Genomic DNA, 18,441 nt, shown 5'->3' with positions numbered 1-18,441 from the left:
AGGGAAACTTGGGGGTTGAAACTTGAGCTGAAGAGGAGGGATAAGTGGTATCAGGGTAGGGTTGTTCAGCTCTCCCTGTGCCTATGTGTGCCCATGCTTTTGTGTGCATTTATTTATTTTGCAGAATAGTGGGTCACAAAGTCAGTAAACCATGTCTTTGGAGAGGGTAGAGTTGGGTGTTACCAATCATAGTATACATATTCTGGATTATAAGCATAGGGTGTTTTGCTAGTTTTGAAAGTGAAGAGCCATCTACTAAGATTTCTCCCTAATTAATCCTTACTGCCTTCTATTTTCATTTGTAAAATATGGTTTGGAGTGTGATTAGTAAACCTTGCTCCTTCATTCCTTCCTCATTTATTTAACAAATGTGTAAATTTTAACCACTGGTATGAGGTTTACAAATCCATTTGTTTTAAGAGTACAATTTGATGAGTTCCAGCAAATGCATGCAGTTGGGGAACCACCACAACTGAGAGAACATTTCTGATGCCCCTGCTACTTTCTTTGGACCCCTTTGCAATCAAACCCTGCTCTCTACTCCAGTTCTGATCTGCCCTCTATCACTATGTGGTATTTTGTTCCTGGCTCTTTCACTTAGCAGAGTTCCTGAGCTTCAGCCAAGTTGATGCGTGTGTCAGTAGTTGCTTTGTCCCTGTTGCTGAGTGGTCTGTCTGTGGATGGGTCACTGTTTTGGACCACTATGAACAAAGCTGCTCTAGACTTGATTGTACCAGTCTTTTAACAAACCTGTTTTGATATTCCTGCTGGATGCCATGCTTGGCATCAGGTGCCCAATAAACGATCAATCATGGAAGTGTTGGGTGTTTGAATTCTATGTTCCTTTATTATTTCATAAGGCGCCTGAAAGGCCAAACTGTCTTGGCACTCTGATAGTTGATTCAGATAGTTATTTTCTTTGCTAACACTAATAGGACATGCGTTGAAGGACATTCACATTTGTTTCCTTTCTCTCCACAGGCCTTTGGAAGAGCCTAAGGTGATATCTGCTTTCTCTGGAAAACAGGCTGGGAAGCATGTGGTGCACATCGCGTGTGGAAGCACATATAGTGCGGCCATCACTGCCGAGGGGGAGCTATATACCTGGGGCCGAGGGAACTACGGCCGACTAGGCCACGGTACATTTGCTCTGAGCCAGCTCGAGCATGCAGTGGGAGGTTGCCTCTTTTGAGGATCTTACAATAACGATTGTCCTATCTGTTTGAAGGCTCCAGTGAAGATGAGGCCATCCCAATGCTGGTAGCTGGGCTTAAAGGATTGAAGGTCATTGATGTGGCATGCGGGAGCGGGGATGCTCAAACCCTGGCCGTGACAGAGAATGGTACGCAGTGCTTATGCTGCCCGAGCAGGTCCTCAGGATGAGGAGTGCCGCTTTCCTTGAGGGAGTGAGTGCACCTCATGTGGCTGCCCCTTTGTCCATCTTTAAGTGGTGTGCACCTTAGGGTCCGTGGCAGAGGTTAAGAAGTTACAGGACTTCTAACATCTTTTACCCATATCCAGAGAGCTAGTTAACAGCTATATCCTCCCTATTTGGGCATTTCATTTTTTAATAAAAAAATGAGTTACAGTGGAATAATTGACATTTTGAATTGTTTCTAGTTATTATATATTTCCTCATGTTCAGCTACCTTTGATTCTCTGTGGTAACTTAGAACACTGCTTAGTCTATGTGGATTCTAGTATAATGCTACATTGTTGGCTTGTTTTTAATTGTACTTTTGTATTTGTGTTCATTACTGAGATTGTACTCATTTTGCTTTTCCTTTGAGGGTACATTTAGCAGGTTTTATGGTTAGAATCTTACTGATTTTTAAAAACTATTTGTTAATATTGTGAGGGTCTGTCTTCAAAATTGTGGGGATCTGTCAGAATCAGCTGGGGAACCTCTCTGTCTGCCCTCCTGCAGAAGTTGAATGGCACATTGGGAACTGACTTAATTCTGGGGATTACTTTCTTTTTTTAAAAAATTATTTATTTAGGGCGCCTGGGTGGCTCAGTTGGTTAAGCGACTGCCTTCGGCTCAGGTCATGATCCTGGAGTCCCGGGATCGAGTCCCACATGGGGCTCCCTGCTCAGCGGGGGGTCTGCTTCTCCCTCTGACCCTCGTCCCTCTCGTGCTCTCTGTCTCTCATTCTCTCTCTCAAATAAATAAATAAAATCTTAAAAAAAAAAAATTAAAAAAAAAATTATTTATTTATTAGTTTCAGAGGTAGAACTTAGTGATTCATCAGTTGCATATAACATGCAGAGCTCATTACATCAAGTGCCCTCCTTAATGCCCATCACCCAGTTACTTCTTCCCCCCGCCGCCAGCAACCGTTTGTTTCCTCTAGTTAAGAGTCTTTTATGGTTTGTCTCCATCTCTGATTTCCTCTTATTTTTTCTTGTATTCATCTGTTTCGTTTCTTAAATTCCGCATATGAGGGAAATAATCTGATATTTATCCTTCTCTGACTGACTGATTTTGCATAGCATAATACCCTCAAGTTGCATCCACATCATTGCAAATGGCAAGATTTTATTCTTTTTGATGGCGGAGTAATATTCCATTGCATATATATACCACATCTTCTTTATCTATTCATCTCTCGATGGACATATGGGCTCTTTCCATAGTTTGACTATTGTGGACGTTGCTGCTATAAACATTGGGGTGCATGTGCCCCTTGCAATGACTATGTTTGTATCCTCTGGATAAATACCTAGTAGTGTGATTGCTGGATTGTAGGGTAGCTCTATTTTTAACTTTTTGAGGAACCTCCATACTGTTTTCCAGAGTGGCTGTACCAGGTTGCATTCCCACAGGCAGCGTAAAAGGGTTCCCCTTTTTCTGTATCCTCAACAACATCTGTTGTTTCCTGAGTTGTTAATTTTAGCCATTCTGACTGGTGTGAGGTGGTATCTCATTATGGTTTTGATCTGTATTTCCCTGATGCCAAGTGATATTAAGTGTTTTTTCATGTGTCTCTTGGCCATTTGTATGTCTTCTTTGGAGAAATGTTTGTTCATGTCTTCTGCCCATTTCTTGGTTGGATTATTTGTTCTTTGGGTGTTGAGTTTGATAAGTTACAGATTTTGGATACTAGTCCTTTATCTGATAAGACATTTGCAAATATCTTCTCCGATTCTGTAGGTTGCCTTTTAGTTTTGTCCGCTGTTTCCTTTGCTGTGCAAAAGCTTTTTATCCTGATGAAGTCTCAATAGTTCATTTTTGCTTTTGTTTGTCTTGCCTTTGAACACGTGTCTAACAAAAACTTGCTGAGGCCAAGGTCAAAGACGTTGCTGCCTGTGTTCTCTAGGATTTTGATAGATTCCTGTCTCACATTTAGGTCTTTCATCCATTTTGAGCTTATTTTTGAAACTGGACAGTGGTCTAGTTTCATTCTTCTGCATGTGGCTAATTTTCCCAACACCATTTGTTGAAGAGATTGACTTTTTCCATTGGATATTCTTTCCTGCTTTGTCAGAGATTAGTTGACCATAGAGTTGAGGGTCCAATTCTGGGTTTTCTATTCTGTTCCACTGATTTATGTGTCTGTTTTTGTGTCAGTACAATACTGTTTTGATGATTACAGCTTTGTAATACAGCTTGAAGTCTGGATTTGTAATGCCTCCAACTTTGGTTTTCTTTTTCAACATTCCTTTGGCTATTTGGGGTCTTTTCTGGTTCCATACAAGGTTTAGGATTATTTGTTCCAGCTCTGTGAAATATGCTGATGATAGTGTTTTGATAAGGATGGCATTAAATGTGTAGATTGCTTTTAGATAGCATGGACATTCTAACCATATTTGTTCTTCCAATCCATGAGCATGGACTGTTTCTCCATTTCTTTGCGTCTTCCTCAGTTTCTTTCATGAGTGTTCTATAGTTTTCAGAGTACAGATCCTTTACCTCTTTGGTTAGGCTTATTCCTAGGTATCTTACGGTTTTTGGTGCAATTGTAAATGGGATTGAGTCCTTGATTTCTCTTTCTTCTGCTTCATTGTTAGTGTATAGAAATGCAACTGACTTCTGTGCATTGATTTTATATCCTGCCACTTTGCTGAATTTCTTTATCAGTTCTAGCAGTTTTTGGGTGGAGTCTTTTGTGTTTTCTACATAGAGTATCATGTCATCTGTGAAGAGTGAGAGTTTGATTTCTTTGCTGATTTGGATGCCTTTTATTTCTTTTTGTTGTCTGATTGCTGTGGCTAGGACTTCCAGTACTATGTTGAACAGGAGTGGTGAGAATAGCCTTTTGATGTATTGTTGGATCCTATTAGCTAGTATCTTGAAAATTTTTGCATCCATGTTCATCAGGGATATTGGTCCATAATTCTCCTTTTTGGTGGGGTCTTTGGTTTTGGGATCAAGGTAATGCTGGCCTCATATAATGAGTTTAGAAGTTTTCTTTCCATTTCTATTTTTTAATCAGGCTTCAGAAGAATAGGTATTAATTCTTCTTTAAATGATTGGTAGAATTCTGTTGTGAGGCCACCTGGACCTGGACTCCTGTTTGTTGGGAGATTTTTGATTACTGCTTCAGTTTCTTTCCTGGTTACAGATGTGTTCAGGTTTTCTATTTCTTCCTGTTTCAGTTTTGGTATTTATGTTTAGGAGTGCATCCATTTCTTCCAGATTGCCAAATTTGTTGGCATATAGTTGCTCTTGATATGCTCTTACAATTATATTTCTTTGGTGTTGGTTGTGATCTCTCCTTTTTCATTTATGATTTTATTATTTGGGTCCTTTCTCTTATTGACATATCTGGCTAGGGGTTTATCGATCTTACTAGTTCTTTCAAAGAACCAGCTCCTAGTTTCATTGATTTCTTCTACTGTTTTTGATTTATATTTCATTGATTTCTGCTCTAATCTTATTATTTTTCTTCTCCTGCTGGATTTGGGCTTTATTTGCTGTTCTTTTTCCAGCTCCTTTAGGGTAACGTTAGATTGTGTGTATGAGACTTTTCTTGAAAAAGGTCTGTATTGCTATATACTTCCCTCTTAGGACTGCCTTTGTTGCATCCCAAAGTATGTGAACTGTTGTGTTTTCATTTTCATTTGCTTCCATGTATTTTTTTAATCGTTTTTTAGTTTCCTGGTTGTCCCATTCATTCTTTAGTAGGATGCTCTTTAACCTCCATGTATCTGTGTTCCTTCCAAATTTCCTCTTGTGATTGAGTTCAAGTTTTAAAAGCATGTGGTCTGAAAATATGCATGGTATAATCTCAGTCTTCTGGTTCCAGTTGAGACCTGATTTGTGATACAGTATGTGATCTCTTCTGGAGAATGTTCTATGTGCACTCTAGAGGAATGTGTATTCTGTTGCTTTAGGATGAAATGTTCTGAGTATTTCTGTTAAGTCCATCCGGTCCAGTGTGTCATTCAAAGCCCTTGTTTCCTTGTTGATCTTTTGCTTAGATGATCTTTCCATCTCTGTGAGTGGGGCGTTAAGTCCCTTACTATTATTGTATTATTATCAAAGTGTTTCTTTAATTTTGTTATTACTTGGTTTATATATTTGCCTGCTCCCAAATTAGGGGTATAAATATTTACAATTGTTAAGTCTTCTTGTTGCATAGACCCTTTTATTATGAATCAGTGTCCTTTCTCATCTCTTATTACAGTCTTTGGTTTAAAATCTAGTTTGTATGATATAAGGATGGCTACTCCAGCTTTCTTTTGATGTTCATTAGCATGGTAAATGATTTTACACCCCCTTACTTTCAATTTGGATGTGTCTTTGGGTTTAAAATGAGTTTTTTATAGACAGCATATCGATGGGTCTTGTTTTTTTAATCCATTCTGATACCTTATGTCTTTTGATTGGAGCAATTACTCTGTTTACATTCAGAGTAATTACTGAAGGATATGAATTTAGTGCCATTGTATTACCTGTAAAGTTGCTGTTTCTGTATATTGTCTCTGTTCCTTTCTGGCCTTTGTTACTTTTGGGTTCTCTCTTTGCTCAAAGGATCCCCTTTAATATTTCTTGTAGGTCTGGTTTAGTTTTCACAAATTCCTTTTGTTTCTGTTTGTCCTGGAAACTCTTCATCTGTCCTTGTATTCTGAATGACAGCCTTGCTGGATAAAGTATTCTTGGCTGCATATTTTTCCCATTTAGCATGCACATTGAATATATCATGTCAGTCCTTTCTGGCCTGCCAGGTCTCTGTGGACAGGTCTGCTGCCAGCCTGATGTGTCTACCTTTGTAGGTTCAGGACCTCTTGTCCTGAGCTGCTTCTATAATTTTCTCTTTGTCTTTGAAATTTGCTAGCTTCACTATTATATGTTGAGGTATTGACCTATTTTTATTGATCTTGAGGGGGTTTTCTGGGCCTCCTGGACTTGAGTGCCTGTTTCCTTCCCCAAATTATGGAAGTACTCAGCTATAATTTGTCCAAATGAACGTTCTTCCCCCCTGCCCCCATCTTCTGGGGCCCCCTGTTATCTGGATATTATTTTGCTTTATAGTGTTTGAGTTCTTGAAATTTCCCTTCATGGTCCCGTAGTTGTTTTTCTCCCCCCTTCTCAGGTTCCTTATTTTGCATCATTTTTTCTTCTGTCTCACTGACTCGCTCTTCTGCCTTCTTTATCCTCACTGTGGAGCCTCCGTTTGTGACTGTATCTCAGTAATAGCATTTTTAATTTCGGCCTCATTAGATTTTAATTTTTTATTTATACAGGGATTCTCTACTGTTTTCTATGCTTTTTTCAGGCCTAGCCAGTATCTTTATAATCGTTTTAAATTCTAGTTCAGACATCTTACTTATATCTGTTATTGATTAAATCCCTGGTAGGGATTATTACATCCTCTTCTTTCTTTTGGGGTGAGTGTCTCCATTTCGTCATTATGTTGAGAAAAGAATAGAAGAAAATGAGAGATTAGACAAAAATAACAACAGAAAAAAACAAAACAAACCAGAAGAAAACAAAAACAAAACAAAATAAGAAAAAATCAAACAAGAAGTAAAACAGAACGAAACAATAAACTAGATCCTGGGTGTATTTTGGTCTGTTTGTTAAGAGAAACTATATCCCAAAATAGCAAAGAAAGATAATTTTATATATATATAGAAAAATAAAATAAAATACAATGAAAGTAAACCAAAAATTATATATATACAAATATTTATATATATATGTAAAACATGTATAAAAATAAAAATTACCCATTCATCTGTTGAAGGGTGATGGATAAAGAAGATGTGGTCCATATATACAATGGAATATTACTCAGCCATCAGAAAGGATGAATACCCACCATTTGCATCAACATGGATGGGCCTGGAGGAGATTATGCTAAGTGAAATAAGTCAAGCGCAGAGAAAGACAATTATCATATGGTTCCACTCATATGTGGAACATAAGGAATAGCATGGAAGACATTAGGGGAAGGAGGGGAAAACTGAAGGGTGGGAAATCAGAGAGGGAGATGAACCATGAGAGACTGTGGACTCCAGGAAACAATCTGAGGGTTTCAGAGGGGCAGGGGTGGTTGGGGTAGCCTGGTGATGGGTATTAAGGAGGGCACGTGCTGTAATGAGCACTGGGTGTTATACACAAATAATGAATCATGGAACAGTACATCAAAAACTAATGATACACTGTATGGTGACTAACATAATAAAGAAAAAAAATTAAAGAATAAAAGAATTGAAAAAATAAGAAAATTAGGTGAATGAAAATAAAACTGGAAGACTAAAGAATAGAAAAAACCCCACGAATGCTATATACTGTATTCCCCAAGAGCTGAAGTTTTGCAGTTCTCTATCATCTGTAAACTTGGTGCTCTCCAGTTGTTCCTGCTAGTCTTTTGGTGGAGGGGTCTGTTGATCAATTCTCAGGTGCCCTTGCCCTGGTGGATCTGTGCTTCCCTTGCCAGGGTGCTGGGCTCAGTGTATGTGGCTCTGGATTGCACTGTGTGGCGCTGATTTGCTCCTTGAAGGCTTTCAGCACTGATGGCAGGATGAAAATAGTGGTGCCCGGATCTTTATCCCTGGAGCTGAAAGTTGGTGTCCCTCACTCTTCAGTGAGTCCTCACAGAAAAGCAGTCAATCACTCTGTCTCCCTGTTTTTTGTCCGAACTCTGTGTTCACTTAGCCTGTGACTGACTGTTTTTATCTCAGGCATGCGCTGGAGTTTCGGGTCTCTGCAAACTTTTATGGACTCCTGAGACGTGGATCCATGCTGTTCCTCCTGGGAGTTTGTGGGGCATCTCGCTGAGCTTCTGCCTTTTGCCTAGACCCTGCCCGTAGAGCGGTTGTACAACTGTGCAGCAGTTCTCAGTTTACAGCTTACAGCAACACAGAGCCGAAGGCTGGCACCTAGACTTGCTGTTTTCATTCGGCTTCCCCACTCCAATGCCTGGGAACTCTGCCGCACTCAGCCACTCCCATTCTTCTTGTGGCCCCCGGGATCCTGAGACCATGCTGTCCCACCTGGGATTCCACCCTGCTTTGCCACCTGAGCACTTTTAATCCAGTGATGTCCCCCACTGTAGCAGACTCATAAAAGTTCCAATTTTGCGTCCTGCTGCTTATAATACTTTGCAGTAGCCTCCTTAAACAGGCGGTTCTCTCTGCAGTTTCCTCAGATACATCACCCTGGATACCAAGTCTCGGCACCTCCTATCCAAAAAGTGATTGCTTTTCTATTTTAGAATTGCAGCATTTCTTTTCTCAGATCGCCTCTTTTCACAGGTGTTCAGAATGATTTGATAACTATCTAGCTGAATTCCAGGGACCAGACAAACTTAGGGTCCCCTACTCCTCTGTCATCTTAACTCCCCTCCCTGGGGATTTCTTTAGTGAGAGGAGAAAGAATATTTTAGGCATCTTCATGTCCACATAGGCCCCCCCCTCCCCTGAAGGGATAGACATAGAGGCATCTTACTTCTGCTACTGTAAGTCTTGGAGAAAAGATGGGTCTCATCAGTCATCTTAAAGTTCTCTTCTTCTGGCATAAAGCTTTCAGTTTGACATCTTGTTGTTTTTAAGTGTCCATTGTTGAGTGATTAATAGATTTTATAAACCTCTTAGCCAGAAAGTCTTTTCTTGAATAAGTCTTATTAGGGTTTGTTCTTGAATTCTTTGTGTGAAACTGCTACGAAGGTAAAGCTGTTTGAAGTTTTGACTAAATTGCTGTGATTGGAAACTATGCATGCTATTTACCTCACATTGGTATTTGGTCATATAGGGAAATGTCCCTGCTACATAACTGTGTTTTTTGAGACGATTGGTATGGTAGAAGCATCCTGACCTGTAAGGTCTGGTTCTGGGGTAACAGGGTCACTGAAAACATTGGAGAAAGTGGGAATTGCCAGCTGGGCTAGGTGAACAACAGGCATTTGGCAAGGCATATAAGTGTATACACATTCTTTATACACATTCTCTGATGTTTGTGTATGGGTTTGCTGCATTGAGCATTGGTGTGTTTATGTCATTGACCACCCACTAGTGTATCATCTACAATTTTCGATCAGGGATTGGCTGTTTTCACAAATAGATATATTGGAATGCCACCTTGCTTACGTATTGTCTGTGGCTGCTTTCCAGTGACAGGGGAATACTTGGGTAGTTGTGACAGAGACCGCATTGCCCACAAAGCCTAAAAATACTTACCATCTGGACTTTAACAGAAAGTTTGTTGATCTCTAGTTCAGATTACTTAAAATAGAATGGGAACTTAGTCACTTATGGAGCAATCTCATTTCTTCTTTTACATTTCTTCTCATTTCTTTTCTCATCCTCTATAGGTTTTACCAGGTATTTTTTTTTCAATAATTCACATTTATTGCATTTTTGCAAAGTTTTTAGCTTAGTTATCAGAGTAAAAAGAATCCAACCACATTTTTGTAATTTGTTTTATCCCTTTATGTAATATTTAACTAGATTATACTAACAAATATTATTGGAAATAGATGCTGTCATGCAGTTAATTTGTGGTGAGCATGACAGGAACAGTGTGCAGACAGACCTGAGAGACAGTGGTCAGGGAGCTGCAACTTCTTGTGGTGGGCCAAGTTACGGTATTTTATGGAGGCAGTGGAGTTTTTGTTCTGTGTTCACTACTTGGTTGAACTGAACCCAGTCGTTGAGCCCAAACTAGTACGCATCAGGACTTTATTATTCTTTTAGCTAAAACAAAAAGAAAACCCGGCTATCCTTTTTTTTAAATTGTTTCTGTATCAACCTGAAGTATAAACTAGATTTCATTTGGCCAGTAGTCACCTGTGTAGTGTTAACTAAATATATTAATGGTGTAGGTTTGTTATGGGTTATATTGAGTATTTGAGCCATTTAAAAGTTGCATTAAGATGTACAGTTATTTTTACTTAAATATATTTGTGTTTTTTTAGGTCAGGTGTGGTCTTGGGGAGATGGTGACTATGGGAAATTGGGCAGAGGTGGTAGTGATGGCTGCAAAACACCAAAGCTTATTGAGAAGCTTCAAGACTTGGATGTCGTGAAGGTTCGATGTGGAAGTCAGTTTTCTATTGCTTTGACGAAAGATGGCCAAGTTTATTCATGGGGAAAAGGTGACAACCAGAGACTTGGGCATGGAACAGAAGAACATGTTCGTTATCCCAAACTCTTGGAAGGCTTGCAAGGTGAGTGCAAAATGTAAACTTTTAAAACTCTTTGAAGCTTTTTCTTCAGTAATCTTTTAAAGATTGCAGGGTTTTTTTTTTTTTTTAACCTAATATTTCATGAATGACTTATCATTAGAAGGCTTTTACTCACATTTTCATAAGTATAGATAATAATGGAAAGTAGGTTGCCTTTATTAAAAAACGGTGTAGGGCACCTGGGTGGCTCAGTTGGTTAATCGTCTGCCTTCGGTTCAGGTCATGATCCTGGGGTCCTGGGATCAAGTCTCACATTGGGCTCCCTGCTCTGAGGAGAGCCTGCTTCTCCCCCCCTCCTCTGCCTCTCTCTCTCTGTCTCTCCTGAATAAATAAATAAAATCTTTAAAAAAAAATGGTGTAGAACTATTCTCACCAGATTTCATTTGAAACTCATTCAATTTTACTAATATTGGTAAGTCCTTTTTGTGGCAGGCATCTATTCATCATTAAGTAAGCTGACTTTAGTGAGATGAACTTCTATTGGTGAGGTTACCGATACTTATAGTGTAGACATTGCTAAGATGACAGATATGCATGGTGCTGTGGGAATGTAGTGGGAGATAGGATTGGGTCCTTTGGGAGTGTTCTCACTTGAACTTATCCTTGATGGGTAAATCCTGCTTGTTTGATTTCAAGGGCATCCAGCATGCATTCTAGATAGAATGGGAGCCAAGGCATGTAGGTGTGCTTTGCAGATGCCTTCTGAAGTATGGGAGAGGTTGATGATAGGTGTATCAGGTGGCCTGTAGTGCTAAAGGGGGTGGGCAGGCTGTTTTTTAAAGTAGACTGTAAGTATTTTAGGTTTGAGTACCATACATTGTATGTCTCAAGTACTCTTTTCTGCTGTTGTAGTCCAAAAGGAGCCATAGACAATATGTAAATAAATGGGCCTGGCTGTGTGATAGTACAGCTTTATTCACAAAAACAGTCCTTGGCCTGTGTTTGCATGAGGGATGAAGTTTGTTGAATCCCTGAGCTAGATTCTACTTTTATGTTTTTGCTTTTTTGTCAAGGGAGTTTGGAATTGAGACTTTTACATGGGACTTGCTTGTTTCTTTCCCCATCATTATTATTTTAAAACATATTAATACCTTGAGGTGCCTGGGTGGCTCAGTTGGTTAAGCGTCTGACTCTTGGTTTTGGCTCAGGACGTGATCTCAGGGTCATGAGATGGAGCCCTGCATTAAGCTCTGTGCTTGGCATGGAGTCTGCTTGAGATTCTCTCTCTCCCTCTCCTCCTCTCCCTGCTCATGCATGCATGTGCTTTCTCCCTCTCTCTCTAAAAATAAATAAATCAATAAGATCTTTAAAACATATTAATACCTTGATGACAAGAAGGTATTATGGTATTTATTATTTTCTAAGTTTCTGAGGTAAGTTGTAGGGTAATACAGTTGGTTGTATGTTATGGAGCTGTGTTTGAATTTTGTTAGCCTTCTTGTTTATATATTTTTTTCACTTAGTAAAGGAAATCAGCTACATTTATTAGATACAGAGATAGCTTACTGTGAAAGCATTTAAATGATTGATGGTACAGTCATTTTGGCCATCACTATGTCAACGTATGATAGGCTCAAGATAGAATTGTTCTCCTTACTCGGGTAGAATTTTGTAGCCGAATTATTTTTTACGTTGACGTTACTGAAAATATCCCTTGTGTTGGTCATGTTAGGTTTACTATTAAGCAAAAATACAATACTTTAATACTATTTAAATAGGAAAAATGTATTTGTATCATTTCACTTTGGAGAAAAAGATTTTGCTTTAGAAAACTTCCCTAATGAAGATAGCCCACAATCTGGGCTATAAAGCACACGTTAACATATTTAAAAGAAGAGAGATCAAACTATGTCTGTTCTCAGACTGCAAGGGAATTAAACTAAAAATTGTAACAGAAAGATAGTTGGGAAATCCCCAAATGCATGGAGATTAAACAACAAACTTCCAAATAACACATGGTCAAATAAAAAATCTTAAGAGAAATTTTAAAATATTTTGAACTGAATGAATATGAGAACAACTTACCAAAATTTGTGGGATGCAGTGAAAGCAGTGCTTAGAAGGAAATTAGAAGGCATATGTTAGAAAAGAAGAAAAATCTAAAGTAAGTAATCTTTGTGTACAGGAAAGAAAACCATTAATAAAATGTAAAGATGGGGTGCCTGGGTGGCTCAGTTGGTTAAGCGTCTGACTCTTGATATTGGCTCAGGTCATGATCTTAAAGTTGTGAGATTGAGCCCCACATTGGGCTCTGTGCAGGGCATGGAGCCTCATTAAGATTCTCTCTCTCCCTCCCTCTCTCCCTCTGCCTCCTCCCCCACCCCCCGGCACACTCACTCACTCTCTCTCAAAAAAAAAAAAAAAAAAAAAAACAACAAAAAAACTCCACTAAAATGTAAAGGCAACCTATAGAATATAGAATGGGAGAAAATATTTGTAAATCATATATCTGATAAGGGGTTAATATCCAAAATATAGAAAGGATTCTTAAAATTTAGTAGCAAAACAAACAAAAAGTGTACCCCATAACCAGTTTGATTAAAAATTAGGCAGGCTATCTGAGTAGACATTTTTCCAAAGATGAGTTATAGATGGCCAACAGGTACATGAAAAAGGTGTGTGCTCAATATCATTAATCATCAGGGAAATGCAAATCAAAACCACAGGTGAGAGAACACTTCATACCTGTTTGAATGGCTGTTATCAAAAAGACAAGAAATACAAGTGTTGGTGAGGATGTGGAGAAAAAGAAACCCTTGTGCAGTGTTGATGGGAATGTGAATTGGTACAGCCACTGTGGAAAACAGTAAGGAGGCTTCACAAGAAAGAACTACCATATGAACCCGCAATTCCACTTCTGGGTGTTTATCTGAAGGAAGTAAATATGTGAACTTAAAAAGGTATCTGCATCCTCATGTTCATTGCAGCATTATTCACAATAACCAAGATATGGAAACAACCTATGTGTCCCATTGGTAGATGAGTAGATAAAGAAAATGTAGTATATACATATGATGGAATATTATTCAGCCATAAAAAAGAAGGTAATTCTTCCGTTTGTGTTAACATGGATGGACCTTGAGGGCATTATGCTAAATAAATAGGTCAGATAGAGACAGACAAACACTGTATAATCCTACTTATTTGTGGAATCTAAAAAAAAAAAAAACCACCCCAAAACTCTCCCAAAACCCCCACCAAACTCAGATGCAGAGAATAGATTGGTGGTTGCCAGAGGTGGGGGTTGCGGGGGATGGGTAAAGTGGGTGAAGGTGGTCAAAAAGCACAAATTTCTAGTTGTGAAATAAGTCCTGCGGTTATAATATACAGCATGGTGACTGTAGCTGTTAACACTTTATTGTGTATTTGAAAGTTGCCAAGAGAACAGATCTTAAAAGCTCTCATCACAAGAAAAAAAAATTTGTAATTATGTGTGGTTATGGATGTTAAAAAAATATCCATAGTCTAAGTTTCTACCTTAGGAAACTAGATATAGGAGAGCATATTGAATCCAAAATAAGAAGAAGGAAAGAAATAATGAGAATTAGAGAAGAAACCAATGAAATTGAAAACAGAAAATCAGTAGAGAAGATCAAGGAAACCAAAAGCTGGTTCTTTGAAAAGATTAAAAAAATCAATATACTTTAACTAGGCTAAGAAAAAAGGAAAACAGGACACAAATTACTAATATCAGAAATGAAAGAGAAGACATCACTACAGATCCTATTAACATTGTAAAGATGATAAAGGAATACTAAGAACAAGTCTGTGCCTGCAAATTTGGTAACTTCGATGAAATGAACCATTTCTTTAAAAGACACAATTTGTCAAAATTTATACAAGAAGAAATAGACAAACTGAATAGGCTTATATCTCTTAAAGAAATTAAGTCAGTAATTAATAACTTTCCAGAACAGAAAACATGAGGCCCAGATGGGTTTACTGGTGAATTCTACCAAACATTTAAGGAAGAAATTATACCAATTCTCTATAATCTCTTTCAGAGGATGGAAGCAAAGGTCATACTTCTTAATTCATTCTGCGAGGCCAGCATTACCCTAATACCAAAGCCAGACAAAAATATTATTAGAAAAGAAAATTACAGACCAACATCTCTCATGAATATAGATGCAAAAATCCTCAACAAAATATCAGCAAATCAAATTCAACAATATATAGAAAGAATTAAACATCACCACCAAGTTGAATTTATTCTACATATGCAATGTTGGCTAGTTCACCATTCAAAAAACCAATTAATGTAATCCATCAAATCAAGAGAGTAACAAGAAAAATCACATGATCATATTAATCGATGCAGAAAAAGCATTTGATAAAATCCAATATCCGTTCATGATAAAAACTTTCAGCAAACTAGGAATGGAGAGAACTTCATTAACTTGATAAAGAAAATCTATAAAAGTCCTACAGCTTAACATCATACTTAATGGTGAGAAACTTGAAGCTTTCCCACTAAGATAAAGTGCAAGGAAAAGATGTCTCATCTCACCATTTCTTTTCAAAATCATACTGGAAGTTCTAGCTAATGCAACAAAACAGCAAAAGGATATTAAAGGTGTACGGATTGAGAAGGAAGAAATAAAACTATCTTTGTTCACAGATGACATGAATGTTTATGTAGAAAATCTGAAAGGATCAACAAAAAAGCTGTAAGTAATAAATGATTATAGCAAAGTTGCAGGATACAAAGTTAAAATACCAAAGTCACTTGGTATATACCTTCGTTCCTATATACCAGCAATTAAGAAGTGGAATTTGAAATAAAAACAAAATACCATTTACAATAGTATTAAAAAAGTGAAATACATAGGTATAACTCTAACAAAATAAGTACAAGACCTATGTGAGTAAAATTACAAAAGTGATGAATGAAATCAAAGGAGAACTAATAAATTGAGAGATATTCTGTGTTCATGGGTAGGAAGAATGAATACTGTCATTTCTTTCTATCTTGATCTATACATTTAATGCAAGACAAACTGATTCTAAATTTTATGTGGAGAGGCAAAAGACCTAGAATAGCTAACACAGTATTGAAGGAAAAGGGCAGGTTGAAGACTGACACTACCCAACTTCAAGACTTAATATAAAGCTACAGTAATCAAGAAAGTATGACATTGACTAAAGTATAGACAGATCATTGGAACAAAATAGCTGAGAAATAGACCCACATAAGTATAGTTAATTGATCTTTGACAAGGGAGCCAAGGCAGTACAATGAAGCAAAGGTAGCTTTTTCAACAAATGGTTTTGGAACAAGTAGACATTCACATGCAAAAAAAAAAAAAAGTGAATAATTGATAATGGGTGAGGCTATGCATGTGTTGGGGTGGGGAGTATATGGGAAATCTTTGTGCCTTTTCCTCAATTTTGCTGTGAACCTAAAAATATTCTAAAAATAGAAAGTCTCATTGAGGCAAAAAGAATATACTTTGCGTGATTATACTTGGGACAGGAGAATATGATTTAATTAATTAAAATACACTTGTCTCTTTCTGAATGAAAATATGAATAAGGAGAAAAAAGTAACTTTTTTCATACTAAGGTAAGGAAAAGATCCTTTTCATACCTTGGTATTATTTAATTTTCAGGCTATAGGTCTTAATAAATTATAGCTAGTAAAATGGGTTTTAATAACATACATGAAGCAGAGGAATTATGCATAATATTAAAGCAATGAATTAACCTTTAGAAGTTGACATTAAATACCTCCTGACCTGAATGACCTAAGCAGAAGTCAGGTGTGAAGCTGTATTGTATCATTCTTTCCTCCTAGGGAAGAAGGTAATTGATGTGGCTGCAGGCTCCACCCACTGCCTGGCTCTGACTGAGGACAGCGAGGTCCATAGCTGGGGGAGCAACGACCAGTGCCAGCACTTTGACACCTTGCGTGTGACCAAGCCAGAACCCGCTGCACTGCCAGGACTGGATACCAAACACATAGTTGGAATTGCCTGTGGACCTGCTCAGGTACTGAGTAGATAGTTTGGTTAGGTATTTTGTGGAATTTTGGCTTCCTGTCTTCATTGCTAGTATGTAGAAATACCATTGACTTGTGTTTGTGGTCCTTATATCCTGTAGTTGTAGTCAGTATGTTGAAGAGTGGTGAGAGGGCACATCCTTGTTCCTGATCGTAGCGGGAAAGCATTTTTCTAGTCTTTCACCATTAGCTAGGATGTTAACTGTAGGATTTTTTTTAGTAGATGCTTTATCAGATTAAGGAAGTTTCCTTTAACTCCTACTTTTTTGAAAGTTTTTTCTAATACTGAATAGATGCTAAATTTTGTCAAATGCTTTTTTTCTTCTCAAATGATATGATCATGTAGTTTTCGTTCTTTAATCTGTTTATATGGTAGAATATGTTAATTATTTTTCAAATATTGACCAGACCTTGCATTACTGAATAAACCCCACTTGGTTATGGTGTATTATTCTTCCTTATATATTGCTTTATTTGATTTGCTAATTACATTGTTGAGGATTTTTCTGCTGATGGTCATCAGAGATAATTGGTTTGTGGGGTTTTTTTTTTTTTTGTGGTTTTATACTGTATGTCTATCTTTTATCAGGATAAAACTGGCCTCATAAAAAGTGTTGACAAGTGTTCCTTTCTCTTTTGTTTTCTAGAAGGGATTGTGTAGAATTAGTGTTATTTCTTTTTTAAATGTTTTTTTTGTGAATCCATCTAAGCCAGGAGGTTTCTTTCTCAAATAAAAAATTATTTCTTTAAGAGATAGCAGAACTATTTAGAGTTTTTTCTTCTTGAGTGGATTTTCCTGGTTTGTAACACTCAAGGAGTTGTTCGATTTCATCTAAGTTGTCTGATTTTTGTGTATAAAGTTTTCCTTAGTATTCATTTACTAATCTTTCAAAGTCTTTGGGATCTGCAGTAATATTGGTAATTTTCTTCTTTTTTTCTTTTGCCAGTTTCACCTAGAGGTTTATCCATTTTATTGATCTTTTTAAAGAACTAGATTTTAATTTCATTAATTTTCCCCTTGTTTTTTGCTTTCTATTTCATTGGTTTATTCTCTTGTCTTTGTTATTTTTTCCCCCCTTCAGCTTGCTTTGGGTTCATTTTGCTCTTTTTTTAGTTTCTTCAGGAGGAAGCTTAGGTTAATTTTAGACCCTTCTTCTTTTGTAATATTTAAGCACTTGCTGCTATAAATTTCCCTCTAAGCAGTGCTTTAATTGCACCCACACATTTTGATGTATTTTCATTTTTGTTCAGTTCAAAATACTCTCTAATTTCTCTCGAGAATTGCTTTGTGACCTATGGATTATTGTGTCATTTAATATCAAAGTGTTTGAAGATTGTTCTGTTACCATTCTGTTACTGATTTCTAGTTTAATTTTATTGTGGTTAGAGAACAGACTATATGATTTCAGTTCTTCTAGATTTGTTCAGATTTATTTTAGGTCTCAGGATATATTCTCTTATTAAGTGAATGTTCAGTGTGTTTGAAAAGAGTTGTGTACTTTATTGTTGATGTATTTTGCTGTTGTTGGGTGAAGTGTTCTATAAATGTCAATTAAATCCAGTTTGTTGATGGTATTATTCTTTTCTACATCCTTGCTGATTTTCTGTCTGCTTGTTCTGTTTCTTTCTGGGAGGGTGTTGGTATATCCAAGTATAATTATGTATTTCTCCATGTCTTTTTTCAGTTACCAATGCTTTTGGTCATTAAAAAATTATGGTTGACTCAACAGTGGCATTAAGTATGTTCATGAGATTGTATAACTATCACTGCTATCAGTCTCCAGACCTTTTTCATCATCCTAAACA

General features: G+C 37.4%; 1 protein-coding gene across 5 annotated transcripts in view; it reads left to right on the top strand.

Moving 5' to 3' along the window:
• The window catches only part of LOC116626202 (E3 ubiquitin-protein ligase HERC2), a 219,770-nt gene that overhangs the window by 67,552 nt on the left and 133,777 nt on the right, over nt 1–18,441 (top strand). For 4 of the 5 annotated variants that reach the window (XM_032395407.1, XM_032395406.1, XM_032395403.1 and 1 more), the window contains exons 13-16: nt 982–1,139; nt 1,229–1,342; nt 10,365–10,616; nt 16,432–16,625. In XM_032395407.1, the coding sequence (XP_032251298.1) occupies nt 982–1,139; nt 1,229–1,342; nt 10,365–10,616; nt 16,432–16,625 (718 nt within the window). The remainder of the gene's footprint in view (nt 1–981; nt 1,140–1,228; nt 1,343–10,364; nt 10,617–16,431; nt 16,626–18,441) is intronic. The other variant, XM_032395408.1, reaches the window with a different exon arrangement.

This window comes from Phoca vitulina, unplaced genomic scaffold (genome assembly GCF_004348235.1).
Source record: "Phoca vitulina isolate PV1807 unplaced genomic scaffold, GSC_HSeal_1.0 scaffold84, whole genome shotgun sequence".
In the NCBI taxonomy this organism is placed as follows: Eukaryota; Metazoa; Chordata; class Mammalia; order Carnivora; family Phocidae; genus Phoca; species Phoca vitulina.
This window is presented reverse-complemented; position numbering and strand designations above follow the sequence as displayed.